Genomic DNA, 17,630 nt, shown 5'->3' on the forward strand with positions numbered 1-17,630 from the left:
CCTGCAATTATCCTGCAAAAAGAAAGAAAGAAAAAAAGCTCAAACATGTCTCAATTTCAAGAATTACTGCTATATTTCTGAAGTCCTTTTTATAATTAATTTCCAAAAAGCAAACCCTATTTTCACACTAAAATGTACTCTTTGAAACACACACAGAGACAGAGGTTGAAAACCTTTAAGAAATAAGTAATTAAAAGAGCTCTAGCCCAATAACATTTTTAAAACCTGCAATTAGTCATGCATAGTATAACGACATTTCAGTCAATGACAGACCACATATGACAGTGATCCCATAAGATTATAATGCTGTATTATTACTGCACCTTTTCTATGTTATGTTTAGATACACAAATACTTATCATTGTGTTACAACTGCCAACAGTGCTCAGTACAGTAACATGCTCTACTTTGTAACCTAGAGGCAATAGGCTGTACTATATAGTGAAGGTATGTACTAAGCTATACCATCTAGGTTTGTGTAAGTACACACTACGCTGTCCACACAATGACAAAATCACCTAATAACGAATCTGCCTAACAACAATTTCTCAGAATATATCCCCATTGTTAAGCCACATATGATTGTATTATTTTTGTGCTGGCAGTGTTCACAGATCCCCCTTACTATTTTCTTACCAACTGCCCTCATATTTGCTTCCTTGCTTAAAGATCTCACAACTATACTCAAAGTCTTCAGAATCTAGCATCCTTCGCTTGCCCTTCTGGGCTACAGTAACAAATTGCCAAGAATGACATCCAAAGGTTAAAATATTATATAAAAAGGGTTAGTCTGATATTAAACTTGTAAAATCAAAATTAAGGACTTCTCATTAATTTTTGTTCACATTACATACTACTCTAAGTTTGAAATTCCTGGAAATACTTAGCCAGTGTATTTTCTAACAAAAGAAAAATATATGCAAAAGCACATTTCATTTCTAATAAAAAGTTTTAGGTTCTTAATTGCATAGGCCACTACAGTGGATGTTTTTCTGCTAGTTAACATAATCGCAGGGCCTAAAATGAATAAAGGAAAGAGTGACAAATTTGAACATATTTAAGAAAGAATGAAAGAAAAAAGAAAAATAGGAAATTACAAATGATGAAAAATCTATTTGCATTACATGACAAATATAAAGAGCTCTTACAAACAAACAATAACTCAAAAAGAGGGCGAAACATATGACTAGTTAACAAAAAAACTACAAATAAACAACACATGAAAGTATGGCAAACTTTACTCATATTTAAAGAAATAAAAATCAAAGAAATAGTCTGTTTCTCAATTACACATATGGTAAACATTTTAAAAGCTCAATAATGCTATCAGCAGGAAGTAGGAGAAAAGTCATTCCCATATATGACTATAAGAGTTTAACTTGGTTAATACTGCAAAATATGTAAAAAGTAAAATGCATGTACTCTTTGACCTGACAGTTCCACTCCTTGGAATGTATGTTATAGCTATATTTAAATAGCATGCAAAGATACACACAAAAAATTAAATGCGGAATTGTTTCTTAGAGCAACAAACTGGAAACAACCTAAAATTCCATCAATAGGAAACTGGTGAAAAATATTAGGTTATGCCTAAGTTTTACAATGGAGTATTAAAGAGCCTTTAAAATAAAAAATGTAGGTACATATGGGCTAAAGTAAAAAGATCTTTAAGATATTGGGGAAAAAAACAAGATTTTTGAATGGTATATGCATTGTATAGCTATTTAACACATATACTAAATACATCATATGTAAGGTTTTATATGTTTTTTATAAAATTTTATACATTAAGTTAAATATATATATTACACATTTTCAAATACACTAAAAAATTTAGAAAGACACTACTAACACTGTTAACCTGGCAAATGGGATTAGGGTTAGAAGTAACATGAAAGGTAGATTTACATTTTCATTTTATACTCATCTATGTTTTATATTCTTGTTTTATACTCTTCTGTCTATACTGTTTAAATTTTATACATATATATTTATTAAGATTACAAATGGCATGTTCTAAAAAATAATACTGGTGTATATAGCAAGAAAGTTAAAGATATATAAACAATACATGTAAGTAAGTAAAAACCAATTCAACTAATTTTTCCAATCATGACCATTCATATAAGATAAAGATGATTTGTAACAACTTACAGTCTGGTAGACTGACCCATGATATATGGTAATATTCATTTTACAAGACACAAAGTTATTTCCTAGTCCCTCACTGAAAATTCTTCCCTTCTTGCAGCTTATCTTTTTTCCTCTCTCCTATGCCTCTAAACTGATCAACTTTTCTTGTATTCTAACAAAATTACTCTCATGGAGCATATCAATAACTTTTCCATAATCAATGTATAAAAGAAAAAGATTTTTCTTTCCAAGCAAATTCAAGGTTCTCCATTTTTAACCTTATCTGAAAGCAAGCTAAATAGACATCAGAATACAGAGCCTAAGTTCTGCAAATAACTAATTACATAATAATATCAATAGTAACAATAACAGCTAAGATTTATGGGGCCCTTACTAAGTGCCAGATATTATGCTAAGTTTTTCATACACATTAACTCACACGACAATCCCATGAAATAGATCCCGTTGGTATCCTGGTTTAAGATAAGGAAACTGAAGTACAGCAAGGTCAAGTGTCAACTCTTACGAAAGGTGATAGACCAGGAAATGCTTAAGTGTTATACACAGGATTGCTAGATAAAATACATGACACTTGGCTAAATTTGAATTTCAGGTAAATAACAATTTTTTTTTGCATACATATATCCAAATATTACAAGGAATTTATTTTTTATTTTAAAAAAATCTGGAAACCCTAGTTACATAAACACTGTGTAAGTCATAACCTGAGTTCCCCTCAGTTTCTGCATCTGCAAAATACAGGGGCTCAGTCTATTTCTTCTAGTTCTAAATCATTTCTATTTTTTTCTAGTTCTAAAATTCATTAGTCCTAAAACTCTCTAGAATTCTAGCATTTTATAAAAAATGCAACATATTCCCAGGATAATGTTCAGACAAATGAATAACTTCTAACAATATTTCACTGGATCTTTCTAGGCATTCTTCAAGGTCCTGTCGTCTTGGTCTCCTACTTTACAACCACTCTACATTCTCAGGAATCTTTTTTTTGGATGATTCCTAGATTTTTTTTTTTCCCTCTCTAGCCCATCGCAGAATTCATAGAAAGCTTCAAACCCTCTGTGCTATCAAATCAACACAGCGAACAGAAAATACTGTCTTCAAAGGAAAAATTACATATATACATACATATATACACACACATATATAGCTTTTCATGAGTGCTGTCTTCAAACCAAAAAATTATATATATATATATACACACACATACATACACAGCTTTCAGTGAGTGCCTGTATTATAGTGTATCTATCAGAAGCTTACAACTTAAATAAGACATATAAATATGCAGCAATCAGACAACCAGTTGGAATACTAATTGTGTGGTATTACTTTACAGACATGTTGCTTAGCTAGAATCACAGAAGGCGGCCTTCAGATCATCCAAACGCTAACCCAATCCTAATGGTATCAGGAAATAACAGCCTCATTCCCGTAGCGACTGGGAACTGGAAACAGTCTACCACCCAGGGTACCTGGAGTGAAGACTGGACAATTACATATGCACACAGCCTTAGACACTAATCCCTACCATGTTTGTTTAGTCAATACAATTGGATTTCTCTTTCCATTTCCTGGGAGGAAAGCCCTGACGTGAACCAGAGTCCATTTGACTGCGGCTTAATCACTCAGTTCAGATTTTGCCAGCTTCCTCCCACTGAAAATTACACACTGAGTTTTCTAATCCACTGCTTCAGATGGAGTCATTAACAAAAGTGATTTATCAGACTCACAACCCCAAACCACAGTGCTTTTATCTACTACAACCACGGGTTTCTATTATTTCCTAAAACCTCTTCCTTTAGTGTCCCACTCATTTGGTGCTATTTTAAAACATATTTTAATGATCATTCAAGTGTAAGTTATTACCCTTTGGACACTTGTTTTTTGTTTTGTTTTGTTTTGTTTTTTCTGGCTATCTCCAACAGGACCAGCAAATTTCTAAAGCAAATTATCTTAGGTTTAGTCCCGTTCAACCTGGGTTTCCTCATCTTCTGACCCAGCCCTACATAAGTGCAACATATATTTTACATTTAAAACTCTAACATTATCTTTAAAATCTGTCAATTGCCCAAAGTGGATTATTTCTTTCTCTGTGCAAAATAACAACCATAATTCATGCTCCCCTCTGCAAGATCTCTGGCATGTATTTGTCACTTTATATTTGGGCTGTGGCAGCATGTTTTCCTTTTGTCTCCTAGACTTCCTGTAGATATGCAGTATTTATGATCATGATTATACTCAACAATAAGATAATTTCCTTAGAAAGTAATGGCATTGGTAACAAAATCTACCAAAATATCTCCTGCAGCACATACATTTAAAACATTAACTCATTCAGTTTTTTAAATTGCAAAGAAGCAACATATTTTGAACAAATATAGCTACTGAATTCTTTCAGCTCTTTTAAAAAGAAAAAATCTATGAAATAAAATGCAATCCATAACACAATACTGCATTGTTAAATCTGCATATCTTACCCCTTCTATCAATTTTAAGAAATGTGAGACCATAGTCATAGCTAATAACTAATGTTCTAAAAATATAGCTCTGTTCTTTGAACTCTCTGGATCTTAATATTCACTTATTAGGTTAAAAAATGACAAAATACCCAGCAAATGTAGACTCTGTGTCCTGTAGATGTTCTTTTTTTGGAGCGTCACCTCTCAATCCTTCATCTTGTGATTTTTCTCTTGTATCTTCTGGAACATGTTGGTATTCGTCAGTACTGCTTTCCAGTGGCTTTTGATTTGAATGTTTCTTGCCTCCTCTCCCATCAGAGCGACTCCATGATGTTAATCTGTCTTCACTGTTCTCGGTGGGTTTTCTAAAACCACTGCGCAAAGAGCCCTGTGCTACCAATGCTGAAGATGAACTAGGTGGTTCAAATGTTCTGCCCTTGCCGTGAAATGACAGCTCTTCATCATCAGAGGGTCTTAAGAATTTAGCTCTCAAATTGCCAAAAGAAAACTCTTGATTTTGCCTTGGGTTAGATTCTCTTCCACATGTTTCTAAAGACCCAGGTCTCTTATCCTTTTCATCACCAATGAATTTATCATTATTGCTATTTTTTGCAGTATCTGTTGTAGCATATCTATCCCTTGACCTGTTATCATATTTTACTAAGTCTGATTTTCTACTTTCTTGACAATTTTGTGCTTTATCTGAATATGTGGGTTTCCTCCACCGCTCCCGTCTACAATCTTCTCTCGTGGATGTAGCTTTTTCAGCGTCTTCTAATTTCGACTGAAATATTTCCATTGACTACAAAGGAGAAAAATTAAACAAGATATCTAAAATTAGGAACGGCTCAGTGACTTGCACCCCACGTACCGCACGACTCACTGCCAAGTGGCACACTGAAAAGTCCACTAAGGGGGTGAAAGAAGACCCATACAATCATCCTACACTGAAACGAATACTTTTAAAAAACTTGTGTAAACAATTAAAAATTATTAAATAACAAAAAAGATTCCAAAAGGATGGCCAGTTAGACCAAATGCTCTGCACTAACACAAAGTATAACACAGAAAACAGTAGAGACAAACTTTTCAAAAAATAATTAATTCCTACTGGTTGTGAAATTCAAGAGGTTAAACTGCTAAAACAGACTCTCACAGAAAAAAAAAAAAGAATAGTTCAAGAACAAGAAAGACTTGGAAATAAAAAATCATGTGTCCCAAAAAGCTGTACAGATACACCAAAAGGAAGAAAAGAGAGTGCTGAAAATTAAATTAACCTGGAAATTCTCTACATTTTAGGAAAAGGTAGTAAATAAACGTAAGTTATAAGAAAAAAAAGACACAAGAACAATTGATTCTAGAAAATCTAATATGCATTTATTAGTACTTCCAGAAAGATGGAGCAAAGGTGATGGGAGAAAAGCATTAATTTTAAAAATATATAAGAAAATTTCCCCAGCCGATTTCTCAGAAGGACTCATCCAATAGCCTTGGGTGGGGGACAGAAAGAAGACAAACACAGGAAAAAAACCCTAATACCTACTCCTCAAAACTCAAGGGAAAAAAAAAAAAAAAACCTTTACAAGAACTACAAGGACTAGATCGGAGAAGGAGTGAATAAGTGTGAGCCTGTATATGGATAGGGGTAGATAAACAACAAATCGTCTACAAAGGAAAGACAGACTTACAGCTGCTCATCTATAATAATAAATAATAGAATGAAGATTAAATTTTGAAAACAAAATTAAGCTATAATTCTATATAGAGAATTCAATTCACAGTCAAATTATCCTTCTTTGGTATGGGCAAAAGAAAATCATCTTCAAAAATGCAGGGAATCAGGGGGCATATCACTAGCAATTCTGAGGGAAAAAATTACTCAAGATGATTAAGTCGCACCATAAATGAATTAGGGCAAAGATCTCTGAAAAAAAGAACAGATGCTAAAAACCCAATGGCAAATGCACTGGTCAAGTCTAAATAATTGTTCTTGTAGTTGCAAACTTTAAAACAATTTTCAAGGAAAAGATGCATCATACATAGAAACAGAAAGTAGGAAGGTAGTTACTGGAAGGAGAGGGGATGGGAAGATGAAGGTGAAAGAGTGAGAAGTTTCCATTATTTAGGATAACTAAGTCTAGAGATATGATGTACACCATGAGGACTACAGTTAATAATATCACATTATATACCAAAAATTTGTTAAGAGAGTAGATTTTAGGTACTTTTACCACACACAAAAAAAGGAGAATAACTATGTGAGATAAATGATACACCAATTTGCTTAATTCTGGTAATTATTTCCCTATGCATATCAAAACATCATGAAATACATACCTTAAACATATACAACATAAATTAAAACAATAAAAATTTAAAAAACAAGCACCTTTTACTCAACTTTGAATACAAGGATACTTAAACATGATACTCTTAATCTTAAATGCAAAAGTCATTATTTAAAGACAAAAAGACAAGAATACCGGCTTCCAATCCTGTTACCAAAGTTCTAAAATTATAACTATTTCAAGAAAAGAAAGTTTAAATATTAACAGAGAGGAAAAAAGCAAAATAATTATTTGCATATAACTACCTTCCCACATAACCCAAAATTTTAAAAATTAGAATAATAAAAGTTTAAAAGAAGGGCTGAACAGCACCAACACCAAGTCAGAAAACATTTTTAAAATTCAATTAACCTCAATGGCATATGCATAATACTGCACAGAGAAAAATACTGAAGAGCATAAATAAATACTCAGTGTTTTGGAATGAGATGACTCTATATTATAAAGATACTAGTTGTCCTTTATTTATCTATACATTTAGTTAAATTTAAATCAAAATTCCAAAAAGTTGTAAATTTATAACAAATTTTGGAAAAATGTTTATTTCTGTTGAGCTTAAACTAAATTTACTAAGAAAAATAAACATATAGGAAAGCAAAGCTAATATTTTAGTGACTACCACATAGTAGGTGTTCATTATTTGCTATCTGAATAATTTACTGAAAACCACAATAATTAGAACAGTATGATACAAATTCCAGGAAAAGATAGAAAAATCAATGAAACAGATCTGAGAGTAAAGGAACAGACCCATGTATATAAGAAAATTTAATGTATAACAAATGTGTCATTTCAAATTAGTGAGAAAAAAATTTCATTCAGTATATAGTAAACAACTACATAAGACTTATAAAAAGTTTGATGCCTATTTCATATCATACACAAATATATATTCCAGAAAAATTAAAGATAAAACATAAAAAATAAAACTGAACAAGTACTCAAGTAAGTACAGCTGCACATTTTTACGATTGTAGAGTGGGGAAGGCCTGTCAATGAATTATACCAAGAGTACTAATTCATGAAAAAATAATATGAGGGATTTTGATAGGTAAAAATATTCAAAATTTATCCATAGCAAATTATCAATGAAGTAAAAAACAAACATGAAATTGAGGGGCAGAAATCTGAACAGATTTATTAAAAAGTCTTAAATCATTATCCCAAAAGAAAAATGGGCAAATAATATCAATAGTCAATTCACTAAAAAGTACAAATGGCCAAAATAAATGTAAAAAAAATTCCAATTCGACCAGGAGCAATGGCTCACGCCTGTAATCCTAGAACTGTGGGAGGCTGAGGTGGGCAGATCTCGAGGTCAGGAGTTCAAGACCAACCTGACCAATATGGTGAAACACAACCTCTACTAAAAGCTAAAAATACAAAAATTAGCCAGTCATGGTGGCATGCTCCTGTAGTCCCAGTTACTTGGGAGGCTGAGGCAGGAGAATCACTTGAACCCAGGAGACGGAGGTTGCAGTGAGCTGAGATCGTGCCACCGCACTCCAGCCTGGGCAATAGAGTGAGACTCCATCTCAAAAAAAAAAAAGAAAGAAAAGGAAAAAAAAATTCCAATTCACCAGTAAACAAATGTATAAAAACAAAAGCAAAACTTAAAAACTTTGCCAATCACAATAGCATAAACTATAAGGAAGAATCTTACTGTTGAAAATTATGTGATAAACAGATATTTATAAGTGTAATTTGTTCATTCTTCCTGTAGAGAAATCTGGGAATATGTACCTTGGTTTAAATGTCTATACCCTTTAAACAGGCAATGTCATTTCTGGTAATTCACCAAGAAAAATATACAAAATGCATTGGACATAGACAGCACAGCACTATTTAACAGGGGAAAGGGAAAGCATATAAATGTTCATCTACTGACAAACTGATAAAGGAAAAGCCTGTAAATATATAAGAAAATATTAAGAGGTCATTACAGACATTTGTCTGTATTTACTGGCAACCAACTATGTGTACATTATTAAGTTTAAAAAGCCAGGGCATATTCCACGAGTCTACTTTAAAACTCTGGGAGGCCAGGCATGGTGGCTTAAGCCCGTAATCCCAGCACTTTGGGAGGCCCAGACGGGCAGATCATGAGGTCAGATCGAGACCATCCTGGCTAACACAGTGAAACCCTGTCTCTACTAAAAAATACAAAAAAACTAGCCGGGCGAGGTGGCCGGCGCCTGTAGTCCCAGCTACTCGGGAGGCTGAGGCAGGAGAACGGCGTGAACCCGGGAGGCGGAGCTTGCAGTGAGCTGAGATCTGGCCACTGCACTCCAGCCTGGCGACAGAGCGAGACTCCCTCTCAAAAAAATTAATTAATTAAATAAAATAAATAAATAAAATTCTGGGGAAAATATCTGGAAAAATATATTCCAGAAATCTTACTACTTTCTAAACCTGCTTTCCTCCAGCAATTGAAGAGAAAAAAAGAAAGAACATCAATAATTACTGCAATAGAAAGATTGTCCAGAAAAATGGGGAAACTGTTTCTAAAATATATACTGTTGCACAGTTTCACTAAGAGTATATATACACTCTTTAAAAAAATTCCATAAAGTACCCAAACTCTAGAATACACCTAACTCTGGAATATACAAAAATTTCAATGGTGGTTACCTCCAGAAGTGTACCATTCAGATTTCCAGCATTGTTTAAATTTTCTCACAATGAGAAAATGTTATTTTTACATTAAACACAACCACATTTAAGTTTTATATACTTAAGTTTTACATTCATTATGTCAATAAAAATATGACACGTTTAATAATAACAAAAAACAGAAAATTACTTTAGTATAAGGACATGAAATTTAATATTAATTCAATTCTTCATGGCACAAAACAAAGCTAAAGGCACTTAATTTTTCACCTAATTCTGAAAATAAGAGGCATCTCCTTAATACAGATACTCACCCCATATCTTTCGGCTACAATATCCTCAAAGTTTCTATTTTGTTTCTCAGCTTGTTCCTTCATTCTTAGATAAGACTTCCTTAGCCAGCTTAATCCACCATCTTCTACCACTGAAACTAAATTCCAATATTAAATATTAGTTATACTTTTAATGTGGTTATCATACATTTAATATGTATTGCTTGTATAATGACTTCTAAAATACAAAAATAAATATTTTTCTTTAAATATATAAGTGCATTTGGAACTCAACATATATATATTTGAGTGCCTATATATGTAAGCCACAGAGTTTTGCCACTAGGAAGAAGGAAAAGATAAATAAAACTACCTATAAGAAAACTGCAATCTAAGAGAATAAGAATAAAAGGACATAATTAATTACAATAAAAATAATGTGACCGCTATTATAAAAAGATATAATGGGTTCTAGAAAATGAAAAAAGGAAAGGTTTATTTCTAAGTAGGAGGTCAGGGAAAATTTCACAAACTGGGCTCAAAAAAATGAGTTGGGTTTCTCTTTCAAAAAGGTAAGAGTAGAGAGAACATTCCAAGAAATAATTAAGGAATAAAAGGACACACAGAGGGACAGGGCGTGGTGGCTCACGTCTGTAATCCCAGCACTTTGGGAGGCCAAGGCGGGTGGATCACGAGGTCAGGCGATTGAGACCATCCTGCCTAACACGCTGAAACCCCGTCTCTACTAAAAATACAAAAAAATTAGCCAGGCATGGTGGCAGGCGCCTGTACTCCCAGCTACTCGAGAGGCTGAGACAGGAGAAAGGTGTGAACACGAGAGGCAGAGCTTGCAGTGAGCCAAGATCACGCAACTGCACTCCAGCCTGGGCGACAGAGCTAGACTCCATCTCAAAAAAAAAAAGGACACACAGAGAAAGGGAGAAGAAAAAAAGCTACCTCAGCTGCAGAACAAAGAACAAATACGGAAGCTATGGAAGATAACGCCAAAGTGGATGTTAAAACAAACTATCTTACTTTAGTCATAATTACCAACCATGAACATCTGAAGGCCTTCAACAAATTGATTAAACTGGCTTTATTTTCTTCTTTACACATCACACTTTGGATAGTGTAAAGAGGAAATCAAATCAATTACTTAAATAAAAATTCTGTTCCTGATTTTCCTTGCCCCAGAACATGACTGCTTTAAGATCGCTCCAGCTCTATGACCAACAAAAATGCACACACATTAACCCCAAGATATATACAAGAATATTCATAGCAAAACACTGCAATAATCCCAGCCTGGAAACAACCCAGGAAATGTCCACCATCAGTACACAGGACACCTACATTGTGACATATTTCTAAAATATACTATTTAATATTATACAGCAAAAAAAATGGAAAAACTACAACTATATACAATATGGATGAATCTCAAAATGTGGGCAAAAGGTGCTGGAAACAAAGGAGGACAAACTGATTTCTGGTGCTAGAAAACAGAATAATGGTTACCCTTCTGGTGACAAGGTAGTGACCAGAAGAGTCACAAAAGGGGCTTCCGGGACTAACAAGATTTTTCAAAATGTGTGCTGAGTACACAAATGTTTTCATTTTATGAAAATAATCAGTCTGCTGCTATACACTTATGGTTTGTGTATTTATGTACACATATAATATATATGTAATATATTACATATAATTGTAGGATGGTTTTTACATCTATTATAGGAAGGTTTTTCTATTCATAGTAACTATTCACTAAATATTTTTGAATGTTTTTATATATAATATGTCACATTTCAATAAAAAGTTTACTTAAAGAAAAAACAGATTTTTCAAGACTCAAATTAACTGTATTCAAATTAATTCCATTCCCCCATTCAGATCTCAAAAGTTTATCTTTACTAAGCAATCTCTCCTAATATGACTTTTCTTTATAGGCTTAAAATATTTTGTACTTCAAAACCTAGATCTCTAACTAATGCAATGATTTCCACTTTTTATTCAAAAGCTTATTTTACTCTTGCTTTTTTGTTGCTATTTATATAGTTGATGAGTTCAAAAATAACTATGTAACCACTTGAAGAAGTTAGTCTAAATCTGCAATCTACACAGTGATAACTAAAAGAAATCCACAGTAATAAATACCTATATGAACGTCTCAGCTACATAATTAAATTGTTTATTCCAGAGAATTATATGTGAAACTGATAAAATGCTGATGGACATAGTAAAAATTTCCTGAACAATCACCAAAATATAATAGCACAGAGAAAAAAAAAAATCAGAGAAAAAAGTTAGACTGCTTTTATTCCTCTATGTTGACATTTATGAAGGAAATCCAATGGGAGTACAAATTTTCAGCCAACTCCTTCACTAGTTAAATCCATACAATTTTAGAAATATTTATATAATAATTTCACCTTTAGTTGACAATATGTTCTATTTCAATAGTCCTATCAATCTTATAATCAGAGATGGCAATAATGAAGTCTTTTGGTAAGAAAAAAATCACCAAATTTAATATTTAAAAAGGGAACAAAAAATACCAACTTGCAGTACCATCCCGAAATTCAATTTAAAAAATTTAGTGAATATTTATTATGAATATAAAAACCCTCCTACAATAGGAAGTACAAACAAGAATGTACAAGGCCGGGTGCAGTGGCTCACACCTGTTATCCCAGCACTTTGGGAGGCCAAGGTGGGCGGATCAGGTCAAGAGATCGAGGCCAGCCTGGTCAACATGGTGAAACCGCGTCTCTACTAAAAATACAAAAATGAGCTGGGCGTGGTGGTGGGCGCCTGTAATCCCAGCTACTCAGGAGGCTGAGGCAGGAGAATCGCTTGTACCCAGGAGGCGAAGGTTGCAGTGAGCCGAGATCGCACCACCGCACTCCAACCTGGCGACAGAGCGAGACTCCACATGCCCACCCTCCCAAAACAAGAAAAAAACACACACATGAATGTACAATAGGAAGTACAAACATGAATGTAACACAGTTCAGGTCCTCTATGCTGAGAAAAAGATATATCAAACAATTATATAAATTCACTGATACGTGGCACTTTACACCTAGATTTCAAATCTGTTATTTATAAGTAAAAAAAATTAAGAAACTTCCATCATATGCTTCCATCATAACTCAAAGTTATACTGTTACAGACAAAATATTAATACAACCAAATGAATCTGGGCTATATTCCCCAATTCTCTCAGAAACCAGATTAACATAAAAATAGTGATAAACTAACTAACAGGAAACCTAGATTTTAGTCTTGCTGTTGCTACTATTAAATATTTGTAAAATCTTATGTATGTCATTAACTTCTCTGGACCTTTGCTCCTTCATCTCTAAGATAAGGCAGCCGATTTAAACCACCTTTCAAAGTCTTTTCAACTCAGATTCTAGCAGAAAAAGCCAAAAAATAAAGAGGGGAAAAAAAATCAACAGGAAGAACAAAATCACATCGAAGGAGTCTGTAAGCAAGAATTCCTACTAACTACATGGTAATAAAAATAGTCTTCCACTAAAGAATCTAGAGTAACTAATGCTAGACTAGCAATCAGAAGACCTAGGTTCTAATACTAACATGACTACAGGAAAAATTACCTGGCCACTCTAAGCCTTGGTTTATTGAGCTATAATATTAAAATAACATCTACACTGCTCTCCTTTACATGGCTGCCAAGAAAAAAGCTGATATGTAACTGTGCCATATAAACTCTAAAATTGTACAAATATTCCCATTACTAAAATATGACTTAAAATAATTTTGTATGGGCTCTGAAAATGATTAACCTACTTTTCCACTGAATTCTAAGAAAAAAAATCAAGATTAACATATTAATTATTGAAAATATATCACTTCAATCATTACAAAAACCTGTTGATAAAGCCTTCCCAAAAGATTTAATCATACAAGTATTTGACATTATCATCATTATTGAGTAGTCACTATATTCCAGAAACCGTGCTAAAACGTTTCTAATTTAATCTTCACATTAACTATGTAAGATAGATAATATCATTATTCCCTATTACATATTAATAAATTGGGCTCTGAGAGGCCAGAAAATGTCTCCAAAATTATGAAGCTAATTAGTGGAAATGCCAACATTCTAATCCCAAGTAGACTGACTCCAAAGTCTAGTCGTTTAACAATAACACTATGTCACCTCTACCTTCTTAATACAGATATTGTAATACTTTTAGATGCCTAACAGTTCCACTCCTACCATTGGTCTAAATAGAATGACAACACTATCTACATATGCAGTAAAACCTGCCAATCATTTTTTAAAACTTAATTTCAACTCTGGGATCTTAGCCTCTGACAGACAGAAGCTTTCTGTCATTTTTTCTCCTTCTGAATAAACATAAGATGGGAAAGAGAAGTGGTAAAAGCATGATATGAAGAGGAAGGGAGAAGGGCTCTCTAAAAGCTTTATGTAAGGTCATTTTCTCCTAGAATCTTTGATTCTGCTGTTTCAGTCTGCTAAAAGATACCACCTAAAGTAAAACTCCGGATCTTCTCCACTCAGTAAAGAACCTGTCAACTGGCAAGATCCAAAGAATGGGTTTGTCAATTGTAGATTTTCTTCAAAGAAATTTATTGACTGTCCTCTGACATTAGGGATGGTAAAAGCCTAGATCATAAAAACAGTCCTACATAGTAATGGTTGAGTGAGCTAACTTATCACTCCCCAAACTTTTAAGTTTCTATGAAACAGTATTTCAAAGGGAACCTTGTATGACTACAGTTACTATCACATAACTCAGCAGGGACACTTCTGCCTGAAGCTGAAAGACAAAAAAACTGTTAACTATTACCAATAACGTTAGTAAAATTGCTAAATTAAGAAGGGACGTGTAAGGTGACTCTACTTGTCATCTCTACATAAAATACAGAAGAATTTTAACAAATAACCAAAATAAAAATCCACTACATATAAAAAGCAGGAAAATATCCTACTGATAAATCATTAAGACAAAAAGAGAACATCATAATTTATAATACTACCATCTGTATGCTGGATTAATTGTAATAAACTTTTGAAGTGTCAACACAACACTTAATGGGAATGTAAGTATTTTTAAAATTGTGTTATAAAGTATGGTTATGTGACATTTAAATATTTTGTCTCCATCTGCTGGAAAATAATAGCACTCTCCTAAGGTCAATACAAATTTTATGAATTCTAGAAAAGTAGGAAATTCTGAATATATAAACCACATCTTCAGTTTTTATACATTATTTTCATGAAATTTCAGACAATACTTTTACATTTTGTTATAGAATATAACAAACCAAATGCATTATTATGTACTCACAGAATCATACTTTATATTAATCCATTTTAAGTAGAAACTCATATATGAGAATATTTTCAAGCACAAAACTATATATTTAAATAACTTGCTCCCAAATACATAATTAAGACAATCTTCCAAAATACTAATAATTTAGATTAGGCTTCCAAAGACTGCAAATTTTTATCAATGCTTTCTCATATGTAAACTGATTATAATATCAAAGACATGCCTGATGCCGGGTGCAGTAGCTCATGCCTGTAATCCTTGCACTTTGGGAGGTCAAGGCGGTTAGGTCAACACTTAAGTCCACGAGTTCAAGACTAGTCTGGGCAACATGGTGAAACCTCATCTCTACAAAAAATACAAAAAATTATCTGGGAGTGGTGACATGCACCTGCAGTCCCAGCTACTTGGGAGGCTGAGGTGGGAGGATCACTTGAGAGGGAGGCGGATGCTGCAGTGAGCCGTGACTGTGACTGTGCCACTGTATTCCCTGGGTAACAGAGCGAGATTTTGTCTCAAAAAAAAAAAATCCCTGTGTGTCTATAATCAAAATGTAGAAATACCTTTAGTAATCGATGACACACTACAGTCCTCGGGTGGAAGACCTGTCCCACCATCCTTCCAGTATGGATTCAATTCTCTTTCCATCAGTTTGGACTAGAACAAATTATTTTCAGAGGTGAAATTTCAAAAAATTAACAAATTATTAAAAATTAACAAATAATGAATCTGAGACCCAGTTAATAGTCATAACCCTGGACAAATCATTTAAAACATTCTTAAGACATGCTGTTCTGTAACTTACAGGAAATGTCTAAATTCACCTTCATTCAATGTTTTTATTTACTGCCTACTATATCTCAAAATTGTGCTAGTTGTAGAAGATTTAACTGTCAAAAATCCTGATCAGCCCTTGCTAGCTTTTACTATAGTATGGAATACAGGCAATAAAAACAGACATGTGCTTTGAAGACAGAAATATACAGTACTGAGGATGCACAAAGAATTCCAATCCCTCTCACACTGAAGGATCAAAAACTTCCTATAGGAAGTAATATGTGCAATCTTAGGCCTAAGGACGAGCAGAAATTAACTGCATTTTCTTTTTTTGTGGGGGGAGGGAACATAAAGACGTTTCAGGTAGAAAGAACAGCAGCATGTTCTTAAAACAACAGAGAAAGTGCAGCACTTTCAGCAAACTTAAAGTAATTCTAAGTGGCTAAAACTTAGAACTGTGAGTGACTAATGACAAGAGATTACGTTGTAGAACAATCAGGGACTGGGCCATGTGAGCCATTCTGAACTGCTGTGAGGGTTTCATGCTGGGGCCAAAAGAGACTCATGAACGTGATCAGCTTTATATCAAAAAGAGCAAACTGGGCTCTCAGCATGGAGGAAAGTCTGGAGAACAAGATTAGAGGCACAAGTCCAGTCAGAAGGTTGTGGCAGTAATCCAGTCAAGAGATGATAGTAGCCTAATCACAATGCAAGTGCCTCCTGTGTTCTAAGCACAATGCCAGGCACTGGGACTATAATTTGTAAGGTGGCCATGGTCCTTGCCATTAAATAAATTATGGTCTAGAGAAGGGGGAAAGACAATCAAGCAACATAAATATAGGTAAGTGAGATCAAAGTAAAGGGTGCTAAAGAACTACATACTAATGATACCTAAGTTGACCGTGGGGAGTAGGGGGTTAGAAAATCCTTCCTACAAGAAGTAGTAATGGCAAGAGGATGGCAAGAAATGGAATGAGCTAAATGTCAGGAACTTTAGCTTCCAGGAATACAATATACTACTGAAAATTAAAATGCTGTGTAAAATTTGTTTTTAAAAGGGCTTTTTTAAATGTATCCATGAGCTGACGAAAAAGTAAAGAACCTTCAAAGGACAAAATTTAAGTTAAAGGTTAACCTAAAGGGACATGCAAACCCATAAGGATTTGATTTCATAGTTTGTATCAAAAAGGGTTCTGTCACCTCCCTTGTTAGTTTACCACAAAATCTTTCAATATCTATAGTCAAGGAATTTCTTCCAATGGTCTTAGACTCTCAAAAACATACACATAAGATACTCAACAGGAGAAAAAAGGCCAGAATTGCATACTGAGGAGGACAATTGACAAGAGGCTAAACAAATTATGAGATACTTTCTGAAAATGTACAAAAGACAAAGTATTGAAAACATAAAGAACTTCTATAAATCAGTTAGAAAAAGATAAACAACCCTAGTTGAAAAGTAAACAAAAAACATAAATGAGCAGCTCACAGTATAAGAAATCTGAATGACCAAAAAACATGAAAAGGCCTCTCTGATAGCAATCAGATAAATGCATTCAAAAACAATGAAATACCATTTCTCGCCCATTTATTAGGCTGATAAAAAAATAAAGTTTGACAATTGCAGATACTGAGTACTGGAAAAGAAACATATGCTCCTGGTACAGTACAAACTGGAAT

General features: G+C 33.6%; 1 protein-coding gene across 3 annotated transcripts in view; it reads right to left on the bottom strand.

Moving 5' to 3' along the window:
* The window catches only part of CWF19L2 (CWF19 like cell cycle control factor 2), a 122,486-nt gene that overhangs the window by 88,613 nt on the left and 16,243 nt on the right, over positions 1 to 17,630 (bottom strand). For all 3 annotated transcript variants that reach the window (XM_038005260.2, XM_008020726.3, XM_008020729.3), the window contains 3 exons: positions 15,737 to 15,830; positions 9,889 to 10,004; positions 4,763 to 5,415 (listed from right to left, as the gene is read on the bottom strand). In XM_038005260.2, coding sequence (XP_037861188.2) covers positions 4,763 to 5,415; positions 9,889 to 10,004; positions 15,737 to 15,830 — 863 coding nt within the window. The remainder of the gene's footprint in view (positions 1 to 4,762; positions 5,416 to 9,888; positions 10,005 to 15,736; positions 15,831 to 17,630) is intronic.

This window comes from Chlorocebus sabaeus, chromosome 1, assembly GCF_047675955.1.
Source record: "Chlorocebus sabaeus isolate Y175 chromosome 1, mChlSab1.0.hap1, whole genome shotgun sequence".
Lineage (NCBI taxonomy): Eukaryota > Metazoa > Chordata > Mammalia > Primates > Cercopithecidae > Chlorocebus > Chlorocebus sabaeus.